The 23,479-nt window shown below is 50.9% G+C and overlaps 1 protein-coding gene across 4 annotated transcripts in view; it reads left to right on the forward strand.

The window, feature by feature from the left end:
* The window catches only part of RBPMS2 (RNA binding protein, mRNA processing factor 2), a 28,017-nt gene extending 21,091 nt beyond the window's left edge, over window positions 1-6,926 (forward strand). For 3 of the 4 annotated variants that reach the window (XM_043471685.1, XM_043471687.1, XM_043471688.1), the window contains exons 7-8: window positions 5,437-5,506; window positions 5,774-6,926. In XM_043471685.1, coding sequence (XP_043327620.1) covers window positions 5,437-5,499 — 63 coding nt within the window. In that variant the 3' untranslated portion in view covers window positions 5,500-5,506; window positions 5,774-6,926. The remainder of the gene's footprint in view (window positions 1-5,436; window positions 5,507-5,773) is intronic. The other variant, XM_043471686.1, reaches the window with a different exon arrangement.
* The last annotated feature ends 16,553 nt before the right edge of the window (window positions 6,927-23,479 follow it).

The following is a 23,479-nucleotide window of genomic DNA, read 5'->3' on the forward strand; positions in this document are numbered from 1 at the left end:
TGTGACCTGGCGGAGTGCAGAAGGTGGATGGTGCTCCCCACCAAGCAGTGGGGTGGGGGGGGTGTTAACTGCAGGGGCCCCACGAGACCTCTGATCCCAGCTTTGCCACTAGTTGGCCACCTGATCTTCGGCAGGTGAGTTCACCTCTGGGCCTCCATGTGGTCCTCAATCTGCAAAACGAGAGGGCAGGACCAGATTGGGTGGAGAGCTTCTGCCCCTGTCCGCTCTGAGATGCTAGGCCATGACCACATGAGGCAGAGTCTGGGAGCCAGGACAGTCAGAATGTCGGATTATTCAGGAGCGACATCGCTGCCCTTTTCAGGGTGGTGCCCCCAGCTGGCTGGGAGTGGTGTGCTGTTCCTGTTCCTAAGCTTCTCTGCAGCAGGACTGTGTGCCTGCCTCTCGTTTGCCTTTCCAGCCTGCTCCCTCCCTCCCCATACCCCGTGGCTGCCTCCATCTAAGCCCTGTCTCTCTTTCAACACCTCTGTGACCTTGTGCAATTTTCTTGACCTCCCTGTGTCTTCATTTCTTTGTGAAATGACAGTCTTAGCTCCTTTATAGGATGGTTGGTAGCCTGTAAGCATAGAGGGAGTGCTGATGGTTATTATTTAACATTCCTGCTGGCTCAGGTGGTAGAGAATCTGCCTGCAATGCAGGAGACCTTGGTTCAATCCCTGGGCCAGGAAGATTCCCTGGAGAAGGGAATGGCTACCCACTCCAGTATTCTTGCCTAGAGAATTCCATGAACAGAGGAACCTGGCGGGCCACAGTCCATGGGGTGACAAAGAGCTGGACATGACTGAGCAACTCAGCACATTTTAATGTCATTACTGTCTGATTCCCCCCGGTCACCTCTGAGGCTAGAGGACTCGTTGTGCCTGAGCTCCTGTCACCTTGGGCCCCTGGGAGTGGGGTGAAGGCCACCTCGCAGGATGGTGGCTTTTTTCAGGAGGCAGCCTGAAGTGATTGGATCAGGTGGTGACTAGTCCGGGTCCCGCTACCTGAGTTCTCTGCACAGCCGTGTCCTTGACAGTAACACACACTGTCAGGACCAAATGCAGTAAAAGGCCTGAAAGCATTTTCTTCCTTCCTTCCCCTCTCCCTTCCTGGCTGCATTGGGTCTGCATTGCGGTACATGGGGTCTCCAGAGCCCTTGGGCTGGCCCTGTGGTTTGTGGCTTGTGGGCTTAGTTGCCCCACAACATGTCAGATCTTAGTTCCCCATTCAGGGATCGAACCCATGTCCCCTGCATTGGGAGGCGGATTCTTAACCACTGGACCACCAGGGAAGTCCCTAAAAGCATTTTCTAAGTAGTAGCACTTTCTCTTAACTTCCAAGAGCCCCCTCCCTGCCCCCCCTCCCCCGATGGTGCTGCCCCAGCGGTGGAGGTTGCAAATGCCTACATGAAGGAAGTGGACACTAAGGAGGTTATTCTGAACTCGGAGGATCAGTAGCCTGCATTTTTCTTCCCCGGGGGTAAGGAGGTGATTTGGAGAGGCGGCAGCAGCCAATAGACAAAAGAGGATGAACACTGGTCCCTCCATTCTTACCCCAACATGTACATCCTGACCTCCTGCCCTCTGCCAGCAGTTCAGCCTGAGCGAAACTGAACGGGGTCCTAGTGTAGTTGTGAGGACAAGACCTGCAGGAAGAAAGGGGACAAGCTAGATGGTTCAGGCCTGAATCTGTATTGGCATGAGTGAGGCTGTCTTGTTGGACCTTCTGATCATCTTGATAGAAACATCTCCTTTCAGAGGCTTTGGGTGGCAGGCGCACGCTAGCGTCGGGCACATGAAGATAGATGTTGGCCTAGAAGCAGGGTTCTGTGTGTCCCCATGCATACCAGGGCCCTCCCAACCTGGACTTCTTTTTCCATTTCAACCTGAGGATATGGATCTTTCACTGTGGCCCTTCTCTCCAGCCCCCTTATACTGGCTCAGCCACTTACTGATGAGTTACACAAACCCCCCTGCCTCTCTTTTCTTATCTGTATAATGGAGATGATAATAGCATCATCTTCAGAGGGCTTTTCTGAGGATTAAATGCACTTAGTGTGTGAAAACCTCTAAGAACAGCATCTGGCATGTGCCAGGTGCCTAAGCATTAAGCTGTTAGAGCTCTGCATTCATGAGGAGAAATAGATAGGGCTTTTTCTCTTTTCCCTTTGCTGCTCCCCAAAATATCAGCACTTTTAGTCCTTAGACTTGGTAGGTGGTTGGACACAGGAGTGTAAGTAAATCCATGGGTATGAACCTTTCACACAAATTACATATTTAATCATTTTAGAACTAAAATATCGGGACATGCTTCCATGTCAGTAAGTGTAGATCTACATTCTGGCTGTCCTGCCATCATGTAAGTGTGTCTAGCTCACTGTAGATGGCAGGCAACTGAGGCTGAGGCTGTTTACACTTTTTCTTTTTGCGCTGATAGGCTGTGCTGCCATGGACGCCCTTGTTCACACCTCTCTGGGCACCTGTCCTGCTTGTTTTCCTTATCATAAATTTCCTAGAACTATCACAAGGTCAAAGTGTAGACCTGCCGGTCTGGGTTAAGTAAGACTGGGTACTGTTGAATTTGACTGCACCACGTGGCATGCGGGATCTTAGCTCCCCAACCAGGGATCGAACCCATGCCCCCTGCAGAGGGAGCTTGGAGTCTTAACCACTGGACCACCAGGGAAGTCCCAAAATTGACTTTGTGATGAGCGAGGCTCCTCTATCTGTTGGCTGTTCCTATTTCTTCTCATGTGGATTCATCCATTCGCCCACCTTTTGGTGTATCTTCTCTGTCAGTCCCAGGTTTGGGGGAGGACTGAGTGTGCGCCCCCAATTCCTTTGTTTGGTTGCTGCTCCTCTTGGAGCTGTAGGCATTCTGGATGCCCATGCCCTGTCCCTGTGGGATGGCCACTTAGGACTCCCAAGCCCCCTCTGAATGACTGGAGGACCTGAGAGCGGACTGGCCTCTCGCTCCCTGCTGAGCTGGCCGTGACCCCTGAGCCTGAGCTGGGGCTGGAATGGACCGTGCTTCTTGAGGGACCTGGACCACCAGCCTCCCCAGGCATCTGAGAAAAGTGGAAGCACAGCGCTTCAAGGACATTCTGTCCACTTCAGTGGCATGGCCATCCCGAGCTCAGAAATGAGGGCTTTCCTCTACTTCCTCCCCGAGGAGGCAGCGGCTATCTCAGGCTCTGGAGTGCAGGGCGCAGCACCTAGTGAAGAGGGATGGGCCGGATGAGGCAGGCTTGCTGCAGGGGCCCCTCAGCAACCACTGTGGGAGGAGGCTGGGTTGGAGGCCTCCAGGGTCCCTCCTACATCTGATGCTCTCCCAGCTCCAGCCCTGCAGGGCACTCAGCCTGCCTTGAGCTTCTTTGATGAGGGGCTGCTCCAGCCGGAGGTTGGGTGAAGGGTGGTGGTTTGGGCTCACTAGGGCTTCCCCGAGCTGGACTGGCTGTAGGCTCGTCCTGTGGCAGCGGTGCTGGTTTCCTCGTCGTCCCTCTCTTGGGGAATGAGCTCTGGTGTCCAGCTGGGCTTCCAGCTGGGAGGGCAGCCCACAGCTTAGCAAAGGGGAAGAGAGGCTTCCTCCCACTCAGCTGTCAGCCAGGAAGGGAGGGAAGTGCTTCCAGATGTTTAAAAGACAGGAGAGAAAATAAGGTGGCCTCTGAGACTGGATGCCTCCACGAGGCTCTTGACCCTGTCCATGTGATGTGGGTCCTAATCCAGGTGGTCCTGGCAGGTCAGGGTCAGCCGTGTGCTGGCAGCAGCGGTGCCCCATCCTTGGAGCCCACAGTGTCCTTCTGGCCTTGGGCAGGTGGCCTGGGACCCAGTTGTGCCATGTGCCGAGTGTCCTGGCACCTCCGAGGAACCAGCGCCAACTTCCTACTGAGCACGGGGTGGTCCTGAGCTGTACAGAACAGCACCTGGAATTCTGAGGGGGCACAGGAGCAAGTTCTCAGCCGCCAGGTAGCCTGGCGTTGCTTGATGTCTTCTCTGCTTACGGCGGCGGGGACTTCGGCAGCCAAGTGGGTGCTGGGCCCGACTGTCCAGTTTCATGAAGATTGTTTCTGTGCCCAGCTGCTACTCAGTTTCCTCCCCAAGGGGTCTCCTGAGCCATCCCTCTCTTTCCTAAGAGAAGCCTGGCTCCCTGCTCTGAGCTCTCCTCCCCCAACCCCTGACTTGGGGCCCTGTGCTGCCCTGCCCCCACCCTCCTAGGCAGCCAGGGGCAAACGTGCTGTCTGTGACTGGGGCAGGCAGCCTCCTCGCGATCTTGGCTTGGCCCCCAGCACAGCTCACGATCCAGACTCTCGGCCGTCGGAGAAGGGCGTATGTGTCGTTTCCTGGCCTGTCTCTGGGAATCCTGCTTTGGGGCCACTGCTCTGTGGGGCCTTCTGGCAAGTCCAGGGTTGAGGTTGCTGGCAGGCTCAGCTGGTAGGTTACAAATCACTAGAATTAGGAGTCTTGTAATGGAGGGGAATGGGCTTCCTTGGTGGCGCAGTGGTAAAGAACTCGCCTGCTGGTGCAGCAGGTGTGGGTTCAATCCCAGGTGCGGAAGATCCCCTAGAGAAGGAAATGGGAACCCACTCCAGCATTCTTGCCTGGGAAATCCCATAGACAGAGGGGCCTGGTGGGCTGTAGTCCATTGGGTCACAAGAGTTGGACACAACTGAGTGGCTAAACAACAATAATGATGGAGGGGACAGGAGGGGTGGTGGATGGGTGTGGAAGCATCAGCTGGGTCACAACTGTGACTTCCTGGACTCCTACGAGGACAGGACTCATATCTGGGAGTCCTACCCCTTGGAGACCACACAGACTTTGGTTTCTAACGAGGTTTTATGTTCTATCTTATCTGATCCTTGTGGACACCCTGTGACTTCGTTGTTGTTCAGTCGCTCAGTGGCATCCGACTTGTTGCAGCCGCATGGACTGCAACACACCAGGCTTCCCTGTCCTCCACTGTCTCCCGGAGTTTACTCAAGTTCAGTCACACCCTGTGGCTTAATCATGTCTGTTCTGGAGCTGTGAGGACACTGAGACTCAAAGAAGTTGAGAGAAAATGTGTTCGGCCCCTTCCTTGATGTCAGGAGTCCCACACTCCCCTGGTGAAGGGGGATGGGCAGACTGGGGCCCGCGCGCCCCCCACCCGCCGCCGGCTGCCAGGACTGCTCCCACTGCTGCCAGACTCAGTGGAGGAGCGGGAACACCTTTGTGACCGTCCTCTCATTTGAACCTCCATCCTGTAGAAGAGGCAGGTCAGAAGGCGCTCTCCCATTTTGGGGATGAGGAAACTGACACCCAGCGGTGAGTAAGTGGCCTGACTCCGCCATCAGAGACAGCGCCAGGACTCGGACAGGGGCACGGAAGGCCATGTTTCTCGGGCTCCCCCGTTGAGCGAAGGGACTGCTCGGCCATCTCCTAACCTTGGCTTCTCTTACAGGTGCGCTGGTACCCTTCCTCTGATACCACCCAGCCAGGATGGAAATATCGGCAGTTCTGTTAGTTCTTCAGTAAGTGCTGGCTCTGAGACCAGGACAGAGAGCCTCCCAGAGCCCGGCCTTCTGCAGGGCCACGGCTCCTCTGCCCAAGTCCTGGGGGCTCGCTGGTGCTCACCCGACCTGAGCTTGCACCGGGGACACTCTGGCTGGTTCTCCCCACTCCCCCAACCCTGCCACCCACTACCCTCCACCTGGCAGCCTCCTTGCAAGGGGGTGGGCCTGGGTCCTGCCCCAGTCTCCCCCTCTGCTCACGGCCCCCTCTCTCCCCCCTCCCTCCAGGTCTTGTCACCACAGCTCGAGGCCCCGGGGGGAGGAAGCCGCCCTTAGCACCCCCCGTCCCCAGGTGGCCCTGCAGAGCTGCTGCTGCTGCCCTCCAAAGACTGTGAATTTTAAGCCTGACTCAGTGGACTGTTTTCCTTCCTCTCTTCCTCTTCAGCCCTGCCCTGTCCCGCAGCCCCACTCCAAGGCCTCACAGCTGGATTCAGGGGCCTTCTCGCTGGGACCCCCAGGCCCAGCGGGGAGGCCTCCCTGGGGACTGAGCAAGGCCCGGCCTCCAGTCCAAATCTGCTTCCGTAGCCCCACCTCAAAGACACGAGGCGTTTAATTCTGCATGTTTTCTGGCATGAATTAAGACACTTAAACTTGTGTATATGTGAGTGTACAGTTTGTTCTCACATTGGGTCACCACGGCAACAAGGCCTGGCCACTAACAGCTCATCATTCCAGGTCCCTCTCCCCACACCCCTGCCCTGCACCACCCGGCTTCAGTGAGGACCAAGCCCCGCAGCCAGTTCCACCCGGCGGCTGGCACCCCACCACCACCACCACCACCCCACTCACTTCCAGGCTGAACAGGAAGGACCACCCAGCCAAGACAGAACATTTTCCTGGTCATTTCAAATCAGGGTCCTCTGTTTTCTCCTCCTCAGATGGGCCAACAACCATTAAGAAAATCCTTTCTCTGCCCCTTTTGCTTACCTCTCCCCGGCACACCCCACCCCTGCCATGGCTCCTCATTCTTTCCAAACTTTGAAACCAACCGAAAAAGTGAAAGTATTTTTGTACCCTGTGTAACAAAATATTTATGCAACATAAAGGATTTTTTCGTGTGTGTGTGCAATTAATTATTGAAGAGACCTTGTCCGCCTTGTCAGATAAGTTTAACGTTTTCATTTGAGGCATGAAGAAGAAAAGGGTTTCCGTTCTCCAGCAGTGAGCCTTAGCGTCAGCCATTAGTTTAAGAAAAATGAAGGAAAAATTGTGCAATTTTTTGTTTCATGAGCACATCAGTGCTTCGCCTTTGGCCGCGGCCGCGGCCGTCTTGCCGTTTTCAGACTTGGGAGACGAGGTGGCTGTTGTAATTGCTGAGCCTGTGAGAATGTGAAACTGGATAATATATGAAACGCAAAATAAAAGAAATCATCCAAAGTAACTGCTCTCTGACCTGTGCTTCCTTGGGTTGTAGACGGCCGTCGCTGGGCGCAGCCAGAGGACAGGTGCTGGGGGCTCAAGGGGGAGGAGGCAAGGCAGGCCTGGGCCCCGGTTCACGTGGCCTCTCCCTCCTGCCCTCTTGTGTGTGACTTGAGTCTGCAGAGGAAGTGACCTTCCAGGGGTCATGCAGCAGGGGCCCATGTGTCAGCCCAGCCCGTGTTTAATTAATTCATTCTTTGCTTTCTGGTCTGAGGATGGGGGCGGAGACTCCCTGCACCCAGGTTAAGCACCCAGATGGGACCTTCGTTGTTTGCGATGGTGTCTTTTCAGCCCTTGCGTAGAGGAGGACTGTGGTTTGAGAGCTTGGGCTCCTGCGGGAGTGTCCTCGGCATGTGTCATGTCTCTGTGCTAGAGAAGCAGAGAACCCGGGAGTTGGGCCTGGAAGGGGTTAAGCCCTCCCATCCTGCAGGCTCCCAGCTGCAGCTCCCATTCCTGAGCTGGGTTCTCGCTGGGTGTGGGTACAGAGGTCAGGGAAATGGTGAGGTGCTTAGACCCCGGGCTGCCCTGGATCCTGTCAAGATGCCAGCAGCCGACCCTGATTCTTCCCTTTTGCAGTTTGGGGCCTCAAGTTTCCTCATCTGTCAAGTGGTGGTTTGAAGTTCTTTCCTTCTGGAGGGTGGGAGCACTGACCTGCTGGCTGTTTGTCTTTAACGTCTCCGCCCCCTGCCCCTTCCTTCCACCCCCGCGCCCTTCCCAGCCTGACTCAAAGCTGAGCCTAGAAGGGGAGGGCAGGAGAGGAGGCCCCAGAGCCCGCCGCCTGCTGGGCTTCCTTCCAGCCTTGCTCAAGCGAAGCCGCAGTGGCTGTGGCCGGCCCTGGTTGCCTCCTCACCTGGTCACCAAGGTGCCCATCTCCACTCCTGCCTCACCTGCTCTCCTGAATCCCAGGCCTGCACTGAGCAGCCCGTATCTAAGGTGTCCTGCTGATGAGTCTGTCTGCTGGGAAAGGCTCTCGGGTGATGTGCATGTGAAGGGAGGCTGCCCCCCAGGTGCTGTGAGGGAGGAGGAGCCTGGCCAGGCCCTGGCCCTCTAGGTAACTGGGTGGCGGGTGGGTGGGTCGTCTGGGCTCCAGAGGGAGGCTCTGGGAGGAGAGGAGGTTGGTGGCTGTGTTCACGCCAGCCAGAGGAAGGGGCTTGACGCTTCTCTTGCCTGGACCCCTCCTGCAGTGTTTGGACCGGCTCCGCACTTGCCAAGCAAGCAAGGCCTTCCCAGCCTGGCGCCCCTCCTAGTGCTGGCTGGGGAAGTGGCGCAGAGGCCCACAGCCCCCACCGGGGCCAGGCCGATGCCTGACCTACTTCAGCTGCGGCAGGAGCCACCGGGTCTTCCTGAGGTGGTGAATTATTTAGCTGGGGCACCTGGGCCTTTCTGAGAGGGGCTAAGAAAGCTGCTTCATAATTTAAAGGCCCCTGTTCCTGCAGCTTCCCTGGGGGGCCTCCTTCACGCTTTGCTGAGCAGGGCCAGTGCATCTGACAGGAGGGGGAGGGAGGCCCTGAGGCCATCCCAGGAGGGGCTCTCCAGCTGGACGGGGGTCTTTTTGAGGGTGAGGCCTTTGCAGATAGGCCTCAGTGGACAGTCACGTTTGGACCTACCGTGGAGGTGTCAGGGCTTATAGACAAGGGCACAGTAAGCTGAGGTCAGCAGCGGCCAGGTCCTGACTCCCCATTTAGAAAGCACCTTCTTCCTTTCCAGCTGATCTGATTACTTGAAATACTTCTTTCTTTTCTGGAAGGATTTTAGGCCTTGGAATAACCAGGCCTCTTTTAATCAGAGGCGCCTTCCCATCAGCACTGAAATCTCCTCCGTGGCGGAAGAGGCCGCTTCATCAGTGCACATGCCTCCCGTTACTGCTTCACACGGACGAGGCTGGTGGCAAGTGAGAGCTTGTTGAGGCCCTGGCCCGAAGCCAGCTCTACTTCCTGGACTGGGGGCAAGGCTTGTCACCCCAACTGGGTCATTGGGTGCTGCTACCTGACCAGTGTTTTTAGGGATGTGGCTTCTTTTGGAGCCTTCACAGGTGAGCAGGTTCCCAAGCCCTGAGTTTCCAGGGGAGTCCGTGCAGGTAACTGTGGGAGGGCTCAGGCCCTCACCCTCACCCCTTCCCTCTGCTCCACCCATCACACCTGCGTTGCCTCATTTGCAGAGGTCCGGAATCCAGGCTTTCTGATCTCCAGGAGCTCCCTGACAGAACACAGATATCCCTGAGAAACAGGGCAGAGCCTTCAGGGCAGGATTTGGGGAGCGTGGCCAGAAGGGGACCCTGGAAGGGAGCAAAGACTTTACCTCATAGTGTCAGGAGGAAGGAGCAGAAACCTCTACCTGGCTGCATCCTCTCCCGCCTCTGTCCATCCAGAGGGCCTCCACTGGGGCGGGCTGCCTCTGGGACAGCGGGCCCTCCTCCCTGAAGTGCTCCCTCCTGAAAGAAGAGGGGCCATAGAGCTGAGAGTGCGCCCTTGTGAGGAGAGAGGCTGGGCGCTGCCCCGGCAGCGTTCCCAGAGCTGACCAGAAAGGGGCCTGAGCTCCTGTTTGTCCTGGACCTCCTTGCTTGTCATGCAGCCCACCCACACCCTCTGGGCAGTGTGGACAACATCCATGGGCCCCCTCACCCTCTGGCTTCTGGTTGGGCTGGGTGAGTGGGTGGGAGCCCCAGCAGGGGTCTGAAGGAGGTCAGTGAGTGAGGTCAGGTGCCCTTGGACCATTTTGTCTTCTTGACCTCAGAACAGATCATCAGAAGGGCTCTTCCCCGTCAGAATCAGAATTCAGCATGGAGACTCTGATCCAGACCCCTCTCCCATTTTACAGATGAGGAAATTGAAGCAGAGAGGTGACGAAATTTGCTCTAAGGTCGGGAAGACAGTGGCCAAGGTGTGCTCCACCTGTGTCTCCTGATTCCCAGTCCGTTGCCCCACATGGCTGTTCCAGAACCACACACATGCTGTCTAATACCCGGGCAAAGAGGCAGCAGGTGCAGGATGGCCGTGGGCTTGGCAGCCTCCTCTGCAGTTTTAGTGAGGATTAGAGCTGGTGTCTCCTACCTGCCACACTCCGGCCTTACCTCTCCCTGGATTCCTGTGTGCTGCTCCCTGATCAAGGGACAAAGAGAGGGCCCCCAGTGACTACTCTAGCTTCAGTCTAGCCCTGTGCAGTCTCTCTGGCTCTTTAACCTGGAGGACAGAGTCACTGGGTCTGCAAGACCCATCTGGGCATGCAAGAACCAAGACTGTGTCTCTGCACCGCTGTGCATGGTAGAGAAAATGCAACTCAACCCAGTAAGAGTCTAAGAACTGAAGAATGGCTGTATAGTTCCATGAGAGCCCATCTTTCCTCTCTGAATGTCTTATCTCTTTGCAAATCTGTGCCCTTTTCTCACATGGCTACTGTGGGAGTTAATGAAAGTGCAGGAAAGGTCCTCATACAGGGGAGGTAGTCCATAAATATTCACTGCAGGCATCTTTAAAGAACACAGGTTCCTCTTTCTTTCATCCTTAACCAGAAATGAAATTGAGTTGATGCTAATTTATACTCTCCTTGGTTATTTTTCTAACGGTGTATTAAATCCTCAAAAGGTGTTTAACCCTTGCCCCGCTGGGAGGAGAGGGCAGGGACCCAGGAGCCATGGAAACCATCTACAAGCGCCCAGAGCTAGCTGTTGGCACTTGGACACCTTTGGATCTGACTTTAGCCTTTTGGTCAAATCCTGTAGGATTTCAGAGCTCTGACCACAGTAGCAGCAGCAGCAGTAGCAGAAAGTAATAGTAATACATTCATATACAACTTTATAGTTTACAAAACATGTTCACATACGCTATCTCTGGTGATTCTCAGAAGCCCTATGAGATAAGCAAGAAAGGCACTATTACCTATTTTTTGCACTTAGGGAAACCAAAGTTAAGAAGGTCCAACAGCAGGCAGAAGGCTCAAGACCCTGGTTTTCTGGTATTACCATTCACAGTTAAATGATTATGGGGGTTTCTGAGCCATAGGGATCCCATGAAGGCCAGCACTCCTGGGGGACTCTGGAGGGGTGTCATGGGGACCAGAGAAGCCCTACTTGAGCAGTTAGAAGGGCCAGCCGTTCCCCAAGCCTCTCTAGTAACCTGGTGTAGAAATCAACCAACAAGAGAAAAACAAAGGCTACAACCATTAGGGTGTGTGGGAGGGAAAAAAGGTTGACTGGATAAGGGTGAGCAAAGCTCTCTCTTTTTTTTTTTTGCAAAGCTCTTTTTAAATTAATTTTTATGGGAGTGTGGTTGCTTTACAATGTTGTGTTGCTTTAGTTTCTGCTATGCAGCAAAGTGAATCAGCTGTATATATATACATATTTATATGTCCCCTCTTTTTTGGATTTCCTTCCCATCTAGGTCACCGCAGAGCATTGAGTAGAGTTCCCTGTGCCACACAGTCGGTTCTCACCACTCATCTGTTTTATCCATGCTAGTGTATATATGTCAATCCCAACCTCCCAGTTCATCCTCAGAAATCTCTTAAGGTGGACTTGTTTCCTAGTTTGGCCAGAGCAGGATTATTCATGTGTCAATATCAACCACCTGTATCTGAGTCTGAGTATCTCATTAGGGTCTGTGAGTGACTGTATCCTCCGTGCTGCCTGAAGGAGTTCTTACTAATGATGAAGTGCTTTCAGTTTGTTGTTTTCAATAATGTAACCACAGGGGGATAAGGGGACCAAAGTTCACAGGCTTAGCCACAAATCCTCCTGTCTCTGATCCCCACAGCCACGCATCCTCCTGTCTTTGGGACATAGTCTAGGGAACAGCTGTCTCCGTTTCATGAACAGGAAGTTCGAGTTTGCAGAGGTGTTAGAGTCACATTTGGCAGTGGGTGCCCCGGTGAGGCACTGAGCTCTGGGGTTCTTATCACCTCTGGGGAAGCATCATGCCTCCACCCCGTTCATCCTTCCCTTGGGCGAATACTGCGCATCTGCTCTCTGGAGCCTGTGTTTGGGGCTGAGGTGGAGGATAAGGTACAGTCACTGTTCTCAGGGTCCAGCCTGCGGTCTGAGGGCCTGGACTGTGGACTAACTGAAATGGGTGGTAACCAGGAAGGGGAAGATTTAGGAGTCAGCGGTTCCAAGTGGCTGGTGCCCTCTCCTGCCCCCTTCTGCCAGGAAGCTGTCCCATTGCTTCCTCCCTGCCTGAGTACAGACCCTCCTGTGAGCCTGTAATGGTGTGGTTCTGTGCTTGGCTTCTCAGAACAGCTACATGGGAGGCTTACGAGGTGGGCATGGAGGGAGATGCCCCATTTTTCACCCCAAGGTCACCCCTCTTGGCTTCCAGAGCAAGACACTCAGATTCTGTCCTCTGGTGAAGGTGGGCTCTCACCTTAGAGGTGTCTCAAATGTGCCTGCTTCCCTAGATCTGGGTTCTTCTTCCTGGAACCAACAGGGTATATCTCCTGGCAACCAGCTCAGAAGAGATGGAGGCAGAAGCACCATAAAAGGGGAACAAAGAGCAATGGTCATCACTAGGATTTCCCCCAAAGACCATACTCCCAAATATGTCTTGCTTATACATTCCATGGTATAAAGCTCTTTCTCTTTACAGCCACCAGATGATTCATGCCAAAATACACTTTCATGATTTCAAAGAGCTTTCTTTCCTGGTCCTCTAGAGCCTATGGGTAGATGGCCGGAGTCAGGCATTCAAGACTCATCCCAGTCTGACTTCTGGCCCCTTCCTCACTGTGCACTCAAGTCAAGATGTGCAGACTCTGAGAGGCTCACAGGGAGAGGTTTTTCCCTATGAAACTTGAGTACTGCATTCATCCTCAAGGGGGTGGGGGGGCTTGGTGAGACCTCACTCCAGGTCTCGGCACTCTATGACCCTAGCAAGTCCCTTTCTCTCTCTTTGGCCCCTTGCGGGTCCCGCCACCCCTGCTCTCTTCATTGCTCCTTTGTCCTATGTCTACCTGTGTCTACACTTCAGGCATCTTGTCTTGGCCCTGGCCATACCCAAGGTAAGACTTATGCTCACTGTTGGCCTGTCTCTTTCCAGGTGCTGGGTGCATGGAGTGAGGCTGGGGTGCCCTCTTGTGGTCAAAAAATGATCGCATGCCTCACAGATACTTTTTACTTTTGGTCTTCCAGGAGGAACTCTGCCTGGGAAAAAAATTCAGGGTCCATTTGCTCTGGGCTGCCTGGGAGCCGCTTTTCTGACCAGTCCTCTCAGAGGCAGAGTTGGTAGTCAGTTGCAGACATGTATGGAGCCCCTAACTCCATTTGTACCTAGTTTATGTTATAGGTAGCCAGTCCCTGCTCTGGCACTGGAGGTAGAAAGTGAATATGAGGTCCTGAGAAACTGGATTCACCCCGATTTAGTTCACAAATGGAGAAGCCTCAGCCCCCAGAGGCAAAGAGATGTGCCCAAGTGCATTCAGCTATGGAGAACTGACATAAAACTCAGGTGTCCTGACTCACGGTTTCATAGACAATCCAGTCAGTTACCTGCATCCTTTTCCATCTCACTGATTGAAATCCCAGGATGTCTATAGTAATAAGCTAGGAATGGCATAGAGTTTAAAAAGTACATTTGATATCTTCAGAGCTTACGTATTTGACTTTTCACCCTCTAGAGTGGCCGGGCTAGACCTCCTTGGGAGCTCTGATTTGGATGGTTCCCCTTCAGGGCGCAAAGTTCACAGGGCATGGATGAACTTATCAAGCTTTGTTATTTTGTCATTGACAACACCCATATAAGCAACTAGCCATATAAGCAAAATTTGGAGAAATAAATGGCAACCCATTCCAGTGTTCTTGCCTGGAAATTTCCATGGACAGAAGAGCCTGGCAGGCTACAGTCCATGGGGTCACCAAGAGTCAGATGCAACTGAGCACTTTCAGTGCACTTGACCCAGGTGTCACTCTTATCAGCATTACCAAGCATTGATCTCATCTATGTGGACTTTGCTGGTCCCTGCCCAGACGGGTTGTTTCTTTAAGGCATAGGTTGTGCCATCCTCACTCACCAGCATAGTCTAGGGCACCTGGTGGTACATAACACAAGCCTGCTAACTGGTTGCTTCACTTCTGAGCCACATAGCAGGCAAGTCTCTTCTCTCTGGACATGTGTCCTCATGGGAATGCACACTCAACAGAGGTTCCCACGCTGTGAAAGCAGTCGGAGCGATCTGAAGGTACTGTGAGCTGCCATAAGGGCAATGACTTTTTTTGTCCCTGAAGGTCTTCAAACATATGCTTGCTGGACAATGCTTAGTGGGGATATTCAGGAGGCGAATCAAGCACTGGATGACAGGTTGGCTTCTGTCCTGATATTTTTTGACCTTGTTCTCCATCATGATGTGCCTGCCTTAGGAGTCGGAAGCTCTCAGCCAGGGGTGATGGGACTCTGGGAGGCAGCATGGGTGCTGCATTGAAAGGGGCCTGGGCTTCTCCTCAGCTCCGGTCAGCTGGTCAGCCGGATGGGGGCTCCATGTGACTTGATGTTTTGATTTTTCAAGAGAAACTGGACATTAAGATTTTAATGTGAAAATTCATGATTCTGGATGTTGGCAACTACCCCAAATTTAAAACTGTTGTGCAGGCTAAACCAAGGTCCATATGCTGCCATTTGGAAGTCAAAGGTTGCTTCTGGTTTTCACTTTGTGAACTGCCCAAGTTCTCAGTTACCCAGGTATCTGAGGCCCCTTCCTATCCCTCCCTTGTTCCATTTGTTTTGTTTTGTTTACTACAGAAGCAACTTTGGTCATGTTTCCCTGTACCACGTCAATCTGGACTCTCCCTGTGGGGAACTAGAAGCATTCATCTTGTTGTGACACTGTACCTGCAATGCCTCCAGAGGCCACCAGGGGGCAGAGGCAGGGCGCAGGAAACAATTGGTTTTGGCCACAAGGGAGGATTTCTGCCAAGGTTGCAGATCTGTCTTGAATCCAGATGTGGGTGTTCAGATAGGCATCTGGGGTCGTTACTGAGGATGCAGTGTAGCTCGCCATTCCCTGCCTCACCTCCCAGTGGGTACTATCTTCTCACCTTTGTATCACTGGGGAAACATTCTACCTGGACCTCCCGCCCTTAGCCCCCAACCCAAACTGTTTCCCATGTATCCCAACCACCCATCAATCACTGATGTCAAATTGATCTGCCCAAACCCATTTTCCCCAGAGCTTCTCAAGAGCCCTCAGCGGCTCATCATTACATACAGCTTTTCAGATGTGCAGATGCTGATCCTTGTTAAATAAAGGAGAGTGGACAGAGATTTCCTGTCATCTTAATTGTAATCATAAGGGCAAGCCTTGCAATTCCAGTTTCACAGATGAGGAGACTAAAGCATAAAGAAAGTGACCAGTTCGGCCAACAAGCAGAACTCATATTTTCTGAGCAACCTTGCTAGGTAACCTAAGGGATATAAAAACTTGATGATATCGTTCCCATCCTGAGAGACTACAGCTTGTTAGGAAAACATGATACACATGGATCAAAGGTAGCTCATTCCTAGAAGCTTCCAAATGGCTAATCCAGAACAGAAGGAGCTCAGGGAGAGGTCCCTGCACCTAAAAGTTAAGGGAGCTTTGCCAGGGCAGCTGTGGTCTTCATGCTTGGGCATCTGTACCCCTAGAGATACAGAAAGCCTTTTCTAAGGGTAGGTGGCAGGGTTGTGTTGAAGGGGACCCATCTCCAGAAAACACCGTGAAGAAGAACTGTTCCACACCTGAGAATGCCTCTCCTCGCTTCCTTTTCACAATGGCTTGACTCCCACTTCACAGAAGAAAGGTCTGGTGTTCACTGGTGCCATTCACCTGCTTTCCCTGTTCTCCTTCCAGGTCCTTCCCCACCTTTTAGAAGTTAGGTATTACCATGTGACTTGCTCCGGCCAGTGAAACAGGAGCAAAAGTGAGTCTTTTCTGGGTGGACGCATTTAAGAGTCAGTGTGTGATTCTTCTTCTTACCTTCTCTCTGCCATGGTGACCGATGACATTTCAGATGGTGGAGTCTGGATGCCTGGGTGAGGATGGCACGGATCAGAACCTCCAACTGGCCTGCGATGGACATGTGTCGTGAGTTGGGGGTTGGGGTGGAGGAGAAGAGAACCTTTGTTGGTTTAAGGAACTGAGATTTTGAGGTTACTTGTTCCTACAGGATAACTCAGCCTGGGCTATATAAAGGACTTATCTTCCGCTCATCCTAAATCTTATTTTGGTATGTTGCCTTGGTGTGTAAATTTCTCTGAAGTTCCAAACAAAGAAACAATTTAAAAGAGTGATTTCAGGACTTCCCTGGTGGTCCAGTGGTTAAGACTCTGTGCCTCTACTGCAGAGGGGTGCAAGTTTGATCCCTGATCAGGGAAGTTTCATGTGCCGCAGTGTGGGTAAAAATATAAAAACAAACAAAGAGTGATTTCAGTATTGAGAAAGTGAATGACTCAAAATGACTGGGCAATAAATCCTTTTGCAAATCAAAGATTTTGCAATATTTTGCTTTCAACAGTTGAAGGAAGTGAAACAAATTCAGTTGTCACCTGCTGGATGATAAGGTGGTGTTGAGGGGCTCTGGCAGAACTTCCTACTCTTGTGCCCTTATCTATGTGAATATGATTCTTGGCATTAGCATCTATAAAAATGAAATGTGGAAATAAAATTGGTGTGGATCACTGTCTCATTCCAGCTTGTATGCTGCTGCTGCTGCTAAGTCATTTTAGTTGTGTCCAACTCTGTGCAACCCCATAGATGACAGCCTACCAGGCTCCTCCGTCCCTGGGATTCTCCAGGCAAGAACACTGGAGTGGGTTGCCAGTTCCTTCTTGTATATATCTATCTCAATATGAGATGTATTTCCTATAAAATTTTACTTCTAATATTTAATAATTCCCCATCAGCATTTGCATATATATTTTTTGTTTTGATAGTGAATGATAAGTCAGTCCAGAAGACTTTAGACTCTAGAGATTTACGGACACCAAAAATAGGAAAAGGATACAAATTTAATTTTTCAAGCTTCTAAAACATAATTTCTTGAGGTAAAATTCACATAACTAAAAGTAACCATTTTATTTTATTTATTTTTAATTTTTGGCTGCACGCCACAACAGGCAGGACCCTAGTTTGAGCAGGGATGGAACCCAGGCCCCCTGCATTGGAAGGTGGAATCTTCGCCACTGGACTGCCAGGGAAGTTCTTGAAAGTAACCATTTTAAAATGAACAATTCAATGGCATTTAGTATATCCACAATATTATGCAATCACTACCTCTGTCTTGTTCCAAAGGGTTTCCCTCACTCCAGAGAAAAACTTCATAGCCATTAAACAGTCACCCCATTCCTTCTGCTCAGCTGCTGGCAATAATCTGTGCTCTGTCTCTATGCATCTTTCTCTCCTGAACATTTCCTGTGGATTGAACTGTATAATAATGTGGCCCTTTGTGCTTGGCTTCTTATACTTAATGTTTTTCAGATTCATCCAGTTAGCATAATGTTTGTAGCATGTATCAGTACATGAGTGAAAAAAAGAGTGAACTCTTTTTATGACTAAAAAATATACCACTGGATGTATATACTACAATTTGTTCATTCATTATTGTTTATATATATATATATATATATATATATATTTATGTAGAGAAGTATGGTTTGATGATAAATAAGAGATTTTCAAGCATAAACTATATAGTCTATTAGAACAGCATTATATAGGGGGAAGAGGAAAGAAAATATGGGTTCAAAGAGAAAAAGCAGTGATATAAATTTTCTTCTGTTAAAGAAAAAGTTTGCTTATGTATTTTGCAAATGATTGATGATGGACATAAAATCACTGTGATTCTACTGGATACATTTAAATTTTATTTTTAAATGTCAATATTTCCAACATACCAGAAATCACATCCTTTGCAACTATTTAAAGCTGGTTGGAAAACATTTTTTTTTTCTTATTTAAAAATTTTAAGAGAATACATGATTTTTAAAAAACAGCTTTATTTATTTTTAGGGGGGTATGTCTTTATTTCTTTTTGGCTGCGCTGGGTCTTTGTTGCTGCGCTTGGGCTTTCTCTAGTTGCAGCAAGCCAGGGGATTACTCTCTAGTTGCAGTGTGTGGGCTTCTCATTGCCGGGGCGTCTCTTGTTGAGAAGCATGGGTTCTAGGGCGCTCAGGCTTCAGTAGTTGCTGCTCCCAGTCTCTAAAACACAGGTTCAATAGTTGTGGTACACAACTGTTGAGCACGTGGGCTCAGTAGTTGTGGCATATGGGCTTAGTTGCTCTGCAGCATGTGGAATCTTCCTGGACCAGAAATCGAACCCATGTCCCCTGCATTGACAGGCAGATTCTCATCCACTGTGCCATCAGGGAAGTCCCAACCAGCTTTATTTTTATTTATTTTAATATTTAATTATTTATTTGGCACCAGGTCTTAGTTGCGGCATGCGGAATCTTTAGTTGCAGCATGTGGGATCTAGTTCTGTGACCAGGGATCAAACCCAGGCCCACTGCATTGAGAGGGTGGAATCTTAGCCAGTGGACCACCAGGAAAGTCCCCCAAACCAGCTTTATTGTGGAGTATATAATTTAAAATTTTGTTTAGAGTGTGCATGAGTTAAATTATTGAAAGACTACCTCCTTGAAGGATGGACTAGAGGTGGCTTTGTGGAGGAGGGGAGGGGAGGAGAAAGGCATTGTGGGTACAGAGAGAAATGATATACAAGCATAAAGGGGGTGTGTTCAGGAGACTGAGTGGAGGAGAGTAATCTGAGATGAATTGGGAAGGTAAATTGAGGTCAGATTAACAGTTCATAGCTGAGGCATTTTGGTTTCTTGTTAATTTTAATTACACTCAAGTCTTGTAAAGTTTTAATCTCCTTGTACAGGAGTAAAACATGGTTCCGTCTCCTCCATTCCTGGTCCCCTCCCTACCTCTCCAGAGGTGACCTTGGTTTTCGGTTTGGGGCTGGCTCTCTCAGATGTGTTTCCGTGGATTCGTGCACCCGTGCTGCAGGTCTCTTCCTGATACAGCACCTAGGCTAAGGGGTTTCAGTTTTGTCACGGGATCAGGAGGAACGGCCATCTTGGGAGGATTGTGACTAACAATGTTAGTCACACCTACTGGCTTTTCAAAAATGGAGGTTTTGGTGTGAAATCTTCTAACATTGTCTCGAAATATTTTTAAGTGCTGTGTTTACTAAACAAGGCATGTGTCTGGAGGCTGGACTTGGCCTGTGGACTGCTAGTCTGTGCTTTGAGGAGTCTTGTCTGAAGGCAGAGCACTGGCCTGTCACATAATCTCTTGGCAAGCCACTTGGCACTAAGATCTAAGTGGTTGTGAAGGATTCTGGCCTTCTTACGGAGATGCTGTGGGAATGGTTGACTTCACTCTCCATGTCCAGTTCCCACTCCCTTTCCAACATCCAGCTAGTAACAGGGCTCTACCAGGATGCTGGGAGCTTAGTAGAAGGTTCCAGAAGCAGCCTCATAAACCCAGGAAGTCAGCCAATGTAGACTCATGAGAAGCCAAGACTCCCCCAGGGAGTTGGACCTCAGGCGTCCAGGGTTCTTCTCTCAGGCACTGAGGCAGGCTCCTACACCTCTCCCTGGACACAGCCCAGTGGGAATGTAGACTGGTGACTGTTTCTCAAAGGCCTTTGTCCTGTGACTGAAGCCAAGCAAGGCAATCAGACAAAAATGAAAACACACACACACACTGTCCCCAACACTTCCAAGACCTTTTCCCACACAGCCCCAGGGCAGCCGGAAGGGCAGCTGGTCGTGGGAATGGACCAGAGGTCCCCTCCCCCAGTGGACGCTCCATCCTGCTTCATTCACTCCCCACCATACAACCCCTGGGGCCCCCTCTGCTTGCTTACTACTTCCAGGGAGGAAGTAGCTGAACAATGTGGAGGATCAGAGAATGGGCACTGGGCCCAGGACCCAGGGCCGGTCCTTGGCGGGCCCGGGCTCCCACCCTGGCCGCCCTTCTCCACCTCACGCCCCACCCCTCAGCTGGTTTCCCTGAAGGCTGGCCTTCCACAGACCTCTCTCCCCACCTTCTCCTCATCCCTGTGGAACTCCAGATAGCTGACAACTCTCTCGCCCCTTCCTCTCTCCTACTGCGTGGTGGCCGCTGGTGTCCATGCTCCCACTGGGGTATAATTCCTAGTATGAGGGGCTGAATCCGAGCTTGGAGAGAGATTGTGGCCCGTGGGGGTGGGTGGGGAGAAAAGGTCGTTTGAAGGAATATGTTTATTTATTTGGCTGCAGTGGGTCTTAGTTGTGGCATGCAGGATCTTCATTTTGGCATATGGCACGCAGGCTTAGTTCCTTTATCAGGGATCAAACCTGTGTCCTCTGCATTGCAAGGCAGATTCTTAACCACTGGGTCACCAGGAAACTTACTGAAAAGACATTTTTCCCCCCATAAAGTTTTTCTCCAGAGGCAAAAGCAAGCCCTGTGAATGGAGGCTGTGTTGGAACACTGCATGCTGAGGGCTCATCTTCCTCTCTGGATAGAGCCATCTCTGTGGGGTGGGAGAGGTGGAAGTGATCACAGGCCTGGGGGTGGCTAGTGATTCCCAATTCCAGGGGCTGGGCAGTTGGTGGGAACCACGACTTTTATTTTTCCTGTGGGTCTAAAATAATGTTCTGCCTGGGCCCGGAACCCCACACCCTGGGCAGCCCTGCCCCTTGCTGGCTGGCTCTCGTCCGAGAGCTTTCAACTGCGTCACCTTCCGCCAGGCATTTCCTGGCCTGGGAGCCAAGGGGCAGGGTTCCTCACAAATCTCTGGCTGTGTCTGAAAGCCAGCCTCCCCTCTCTTCCCTGGGTCCTGACTCTGGGAGTGGATAGAAGCAGTTACTGAATAGGTGACAATAGGCTGATCTCCCAGCATACCCAGTGTGGTTCCAGAACGTGCTGAGACGAGCCCTGAGTCCCAGCGGCTTTCCCTTGACCTTTGGTTTCACCCTGTAAGTGATCTCTTGCCCCTTTGTTGCTCACCCAGCTACATGTGGTCACTTGGAAACCTAAAAAGTCTGGAGTGCAGGCAAAAGCCTTCAAGAGTCTGCTCCCTTGTGTGATAGGTGAGAAACGGAGCCACAAAGAGCAATGTCTGTCTATAGCCTTCTGCGACTTTCAAAAGTGATTTTGGCATAACCCTGGGAGGGAATGGGGACACGGGGGAGGCTTCCTAGTTGGCTCAGTGGTAAAAGAATCCAACTGCCGATGCAGGGAGATGCTGGTTTGATCCCTGGGTCGGGAAGATCCCCTGGAGGAGGGCATGGCAACCCACTTCAGTATTCTTGCCTGGAGAATCCCATGGTCAGAGGAGCCTTGCAGGCTATAGTCCATGGGGTCATAAAGAGTCGGACACGACCGAGTGACTGAACGTGCATGCCTGCATTGGGAGGGAACAGGGGAAAAATGCCAGTCTCTTGGTATCCTGATTTTCTTGCTTGGGCCTTTCCAAACGTTTCTTTTTTACTGCATTTTTCAGTGCCCCAGTCTCTATTTCCACCTTGAAAAAGTGGCACGTGAATTGTCTTTGTTCTTAATAAAGAAACTGATGTGAATTCTTCTACACTCCTGCATTCACAACTGGGCAACCCATTTCTGCACTAATTATGCCATCTGCATTTGCTTCCTAATTGTTTCATACATATAAACCATGTCTCCAACCAGACTGTAAGCCTTTGTGCTTCACAAAAGCTTCATGGAATTCTACCATGATAAAAGAAAATTCACTGACTGCTTCTCATGGCCCAAGCTCTTTGCTTCTCACCCTTGTAGAGTTTTCAGTTGAAAGGGCACAAGACACTTTACATAAGGAGACAACTGACTAAATGATTACTGATGTGATAGTTGCTGTGAAGGAAATGCCCAGGGTACAGTAATGCTCCCCAGGGCTCACTGAGGAGATGGCATTTTAGGAGCGGTCTTAAGGATGGGGAGCCAGGCTGGTAGAGATCTGGGGGAAGTGTGGGCCAGACCAAGGGAGTAGTAGGAATAAATGGCTGAGCCAAAGAGCAGTATGCCATGTTTAAGACCTTGGAAAAGAGCCAGAGGCACTGCAGGAAGAAGACGACTTGGGATGCAGTTGGAGGATGGGAGGGCTCAGATCCTGCATGGTCTCGTGTGCAGGTGAGGTGAGGAATTTGGATTTTGATGCTGAAGCTCCAAAATTTTGGCCGCCTGATGCAAAGAACCAACTCACTGGAAAAGACTTTGGTGCTTGGAAAGATTGAAGGCAGGTGGAGAAGGGGGTGATAGAGGATGGGATGGTTGGACGGCATCATCAACTCAATGAATGTGAATTTGAGCAAACTCTGGGAGACAGTGAAGGACAGGGAAGTCTGGTGTGCTGCACTCCATGGGATCACAAAGAGTCAGACATGACTTAGCGACTGAAAACAACAACAACAAGTGAGATAGGAAGCCACTGGAGGGTTTAGAGTATAAGAATAACACAATCTATATTTTTAGTACTTAAAATATTACTCTGGCTGTTTTGAGGGGAATGGATTGGAAGATGACAAGAAATGAGATAGAGAGACCATTAGGAGGCTGCAGTAATCTGAGCAAAAGATGGTGGTGGATTGGATTCAGGGTGGGAGAAATGGAGGATACACATACTCTTTTTGGAGACAGTAATGACAGGACTTGCTATGATGAGTTGGATGACAAGAGGTGGGGAAATGAGGGAAAGAGAGGAATTGTAATAGCATCTTCGTACCTGCCTGAGCAATCAGAATGTTAGTGGGTCATTTAAGGAGATGGAAAAGATGGGGAAGCCCTGGGAAGGACCAGGTTTGACACGGCAGGTAGAATTAAGGATTTGGGCTTGTCAGGTTAAAACCATTTAATAGACATGTCAGGCTAGCCTCGTCAGATGTCATGTCATATGACCTATATGTCTGTAACTTAAAAGAGGATTCTAGGCTCGAGACATCGACTTGAGAGCCAGTACACTAGGATGATATTGAACTCCATGGCAGTGAAAGAGATTACCTAGGGATATAAGGAAGAGGGTCCAGGACTGGATCTTGGGGAGATTAAACCTTTAAAGGGCAGGTAGAGTTGGTGAAACTGAAAAGGACATTTAGAAGAATTGGCCAGAGAGCCACTTGGGAGAGTGTCATGGAAGAAAGGAGAGTGTCCCAAGAGGGAAGCAGTGGTCAACTCTTAAGCATTCCTGAAGTCAGGACTTCCCTGATGGCCCAGTGGTTAAGAACCCACCTGCCAAAGGACACAGGTTTGATCCCTGATCCAGGAAGATCCCACATGCTGCAGAACAACTAAGCCTGTGCACCACAACTCCAGAGCCTGTGCTCTGGAGCCCACGTGCAGCAACTACTGAAGCCTGAACGCTCTAAAGCCCATGCTCCACAACAGGAGAAACCAACACAATGACCCACGTACCACAACTAGAGAAAGCCCACAAGCAGCAACAAAGACCCAGTGCAGCCAAAAATAACAAATTTTTAAAAAAAGAAGAGAAAAGCATTCCTGAAGTCAATAGGACAGAAAGCCAACTCTGGATTTGGCCACTTAGAGATT

This window comes from Cervus canadensis, chromosome 6 (genome assembly GCF_019320065.1).
Source record: "Cervus canadensis isolate Bull #8, Minnesota chromosome 6, ASM1932006v1, whole genome shotgun sequence".
In the NCBI taxonomy this organism is placed as follows: Eukaryota; Metazoa; Chordata; class Mammalia; order Artiodactyla; family Cervidae; genus Cervus; species Cervus canadensis.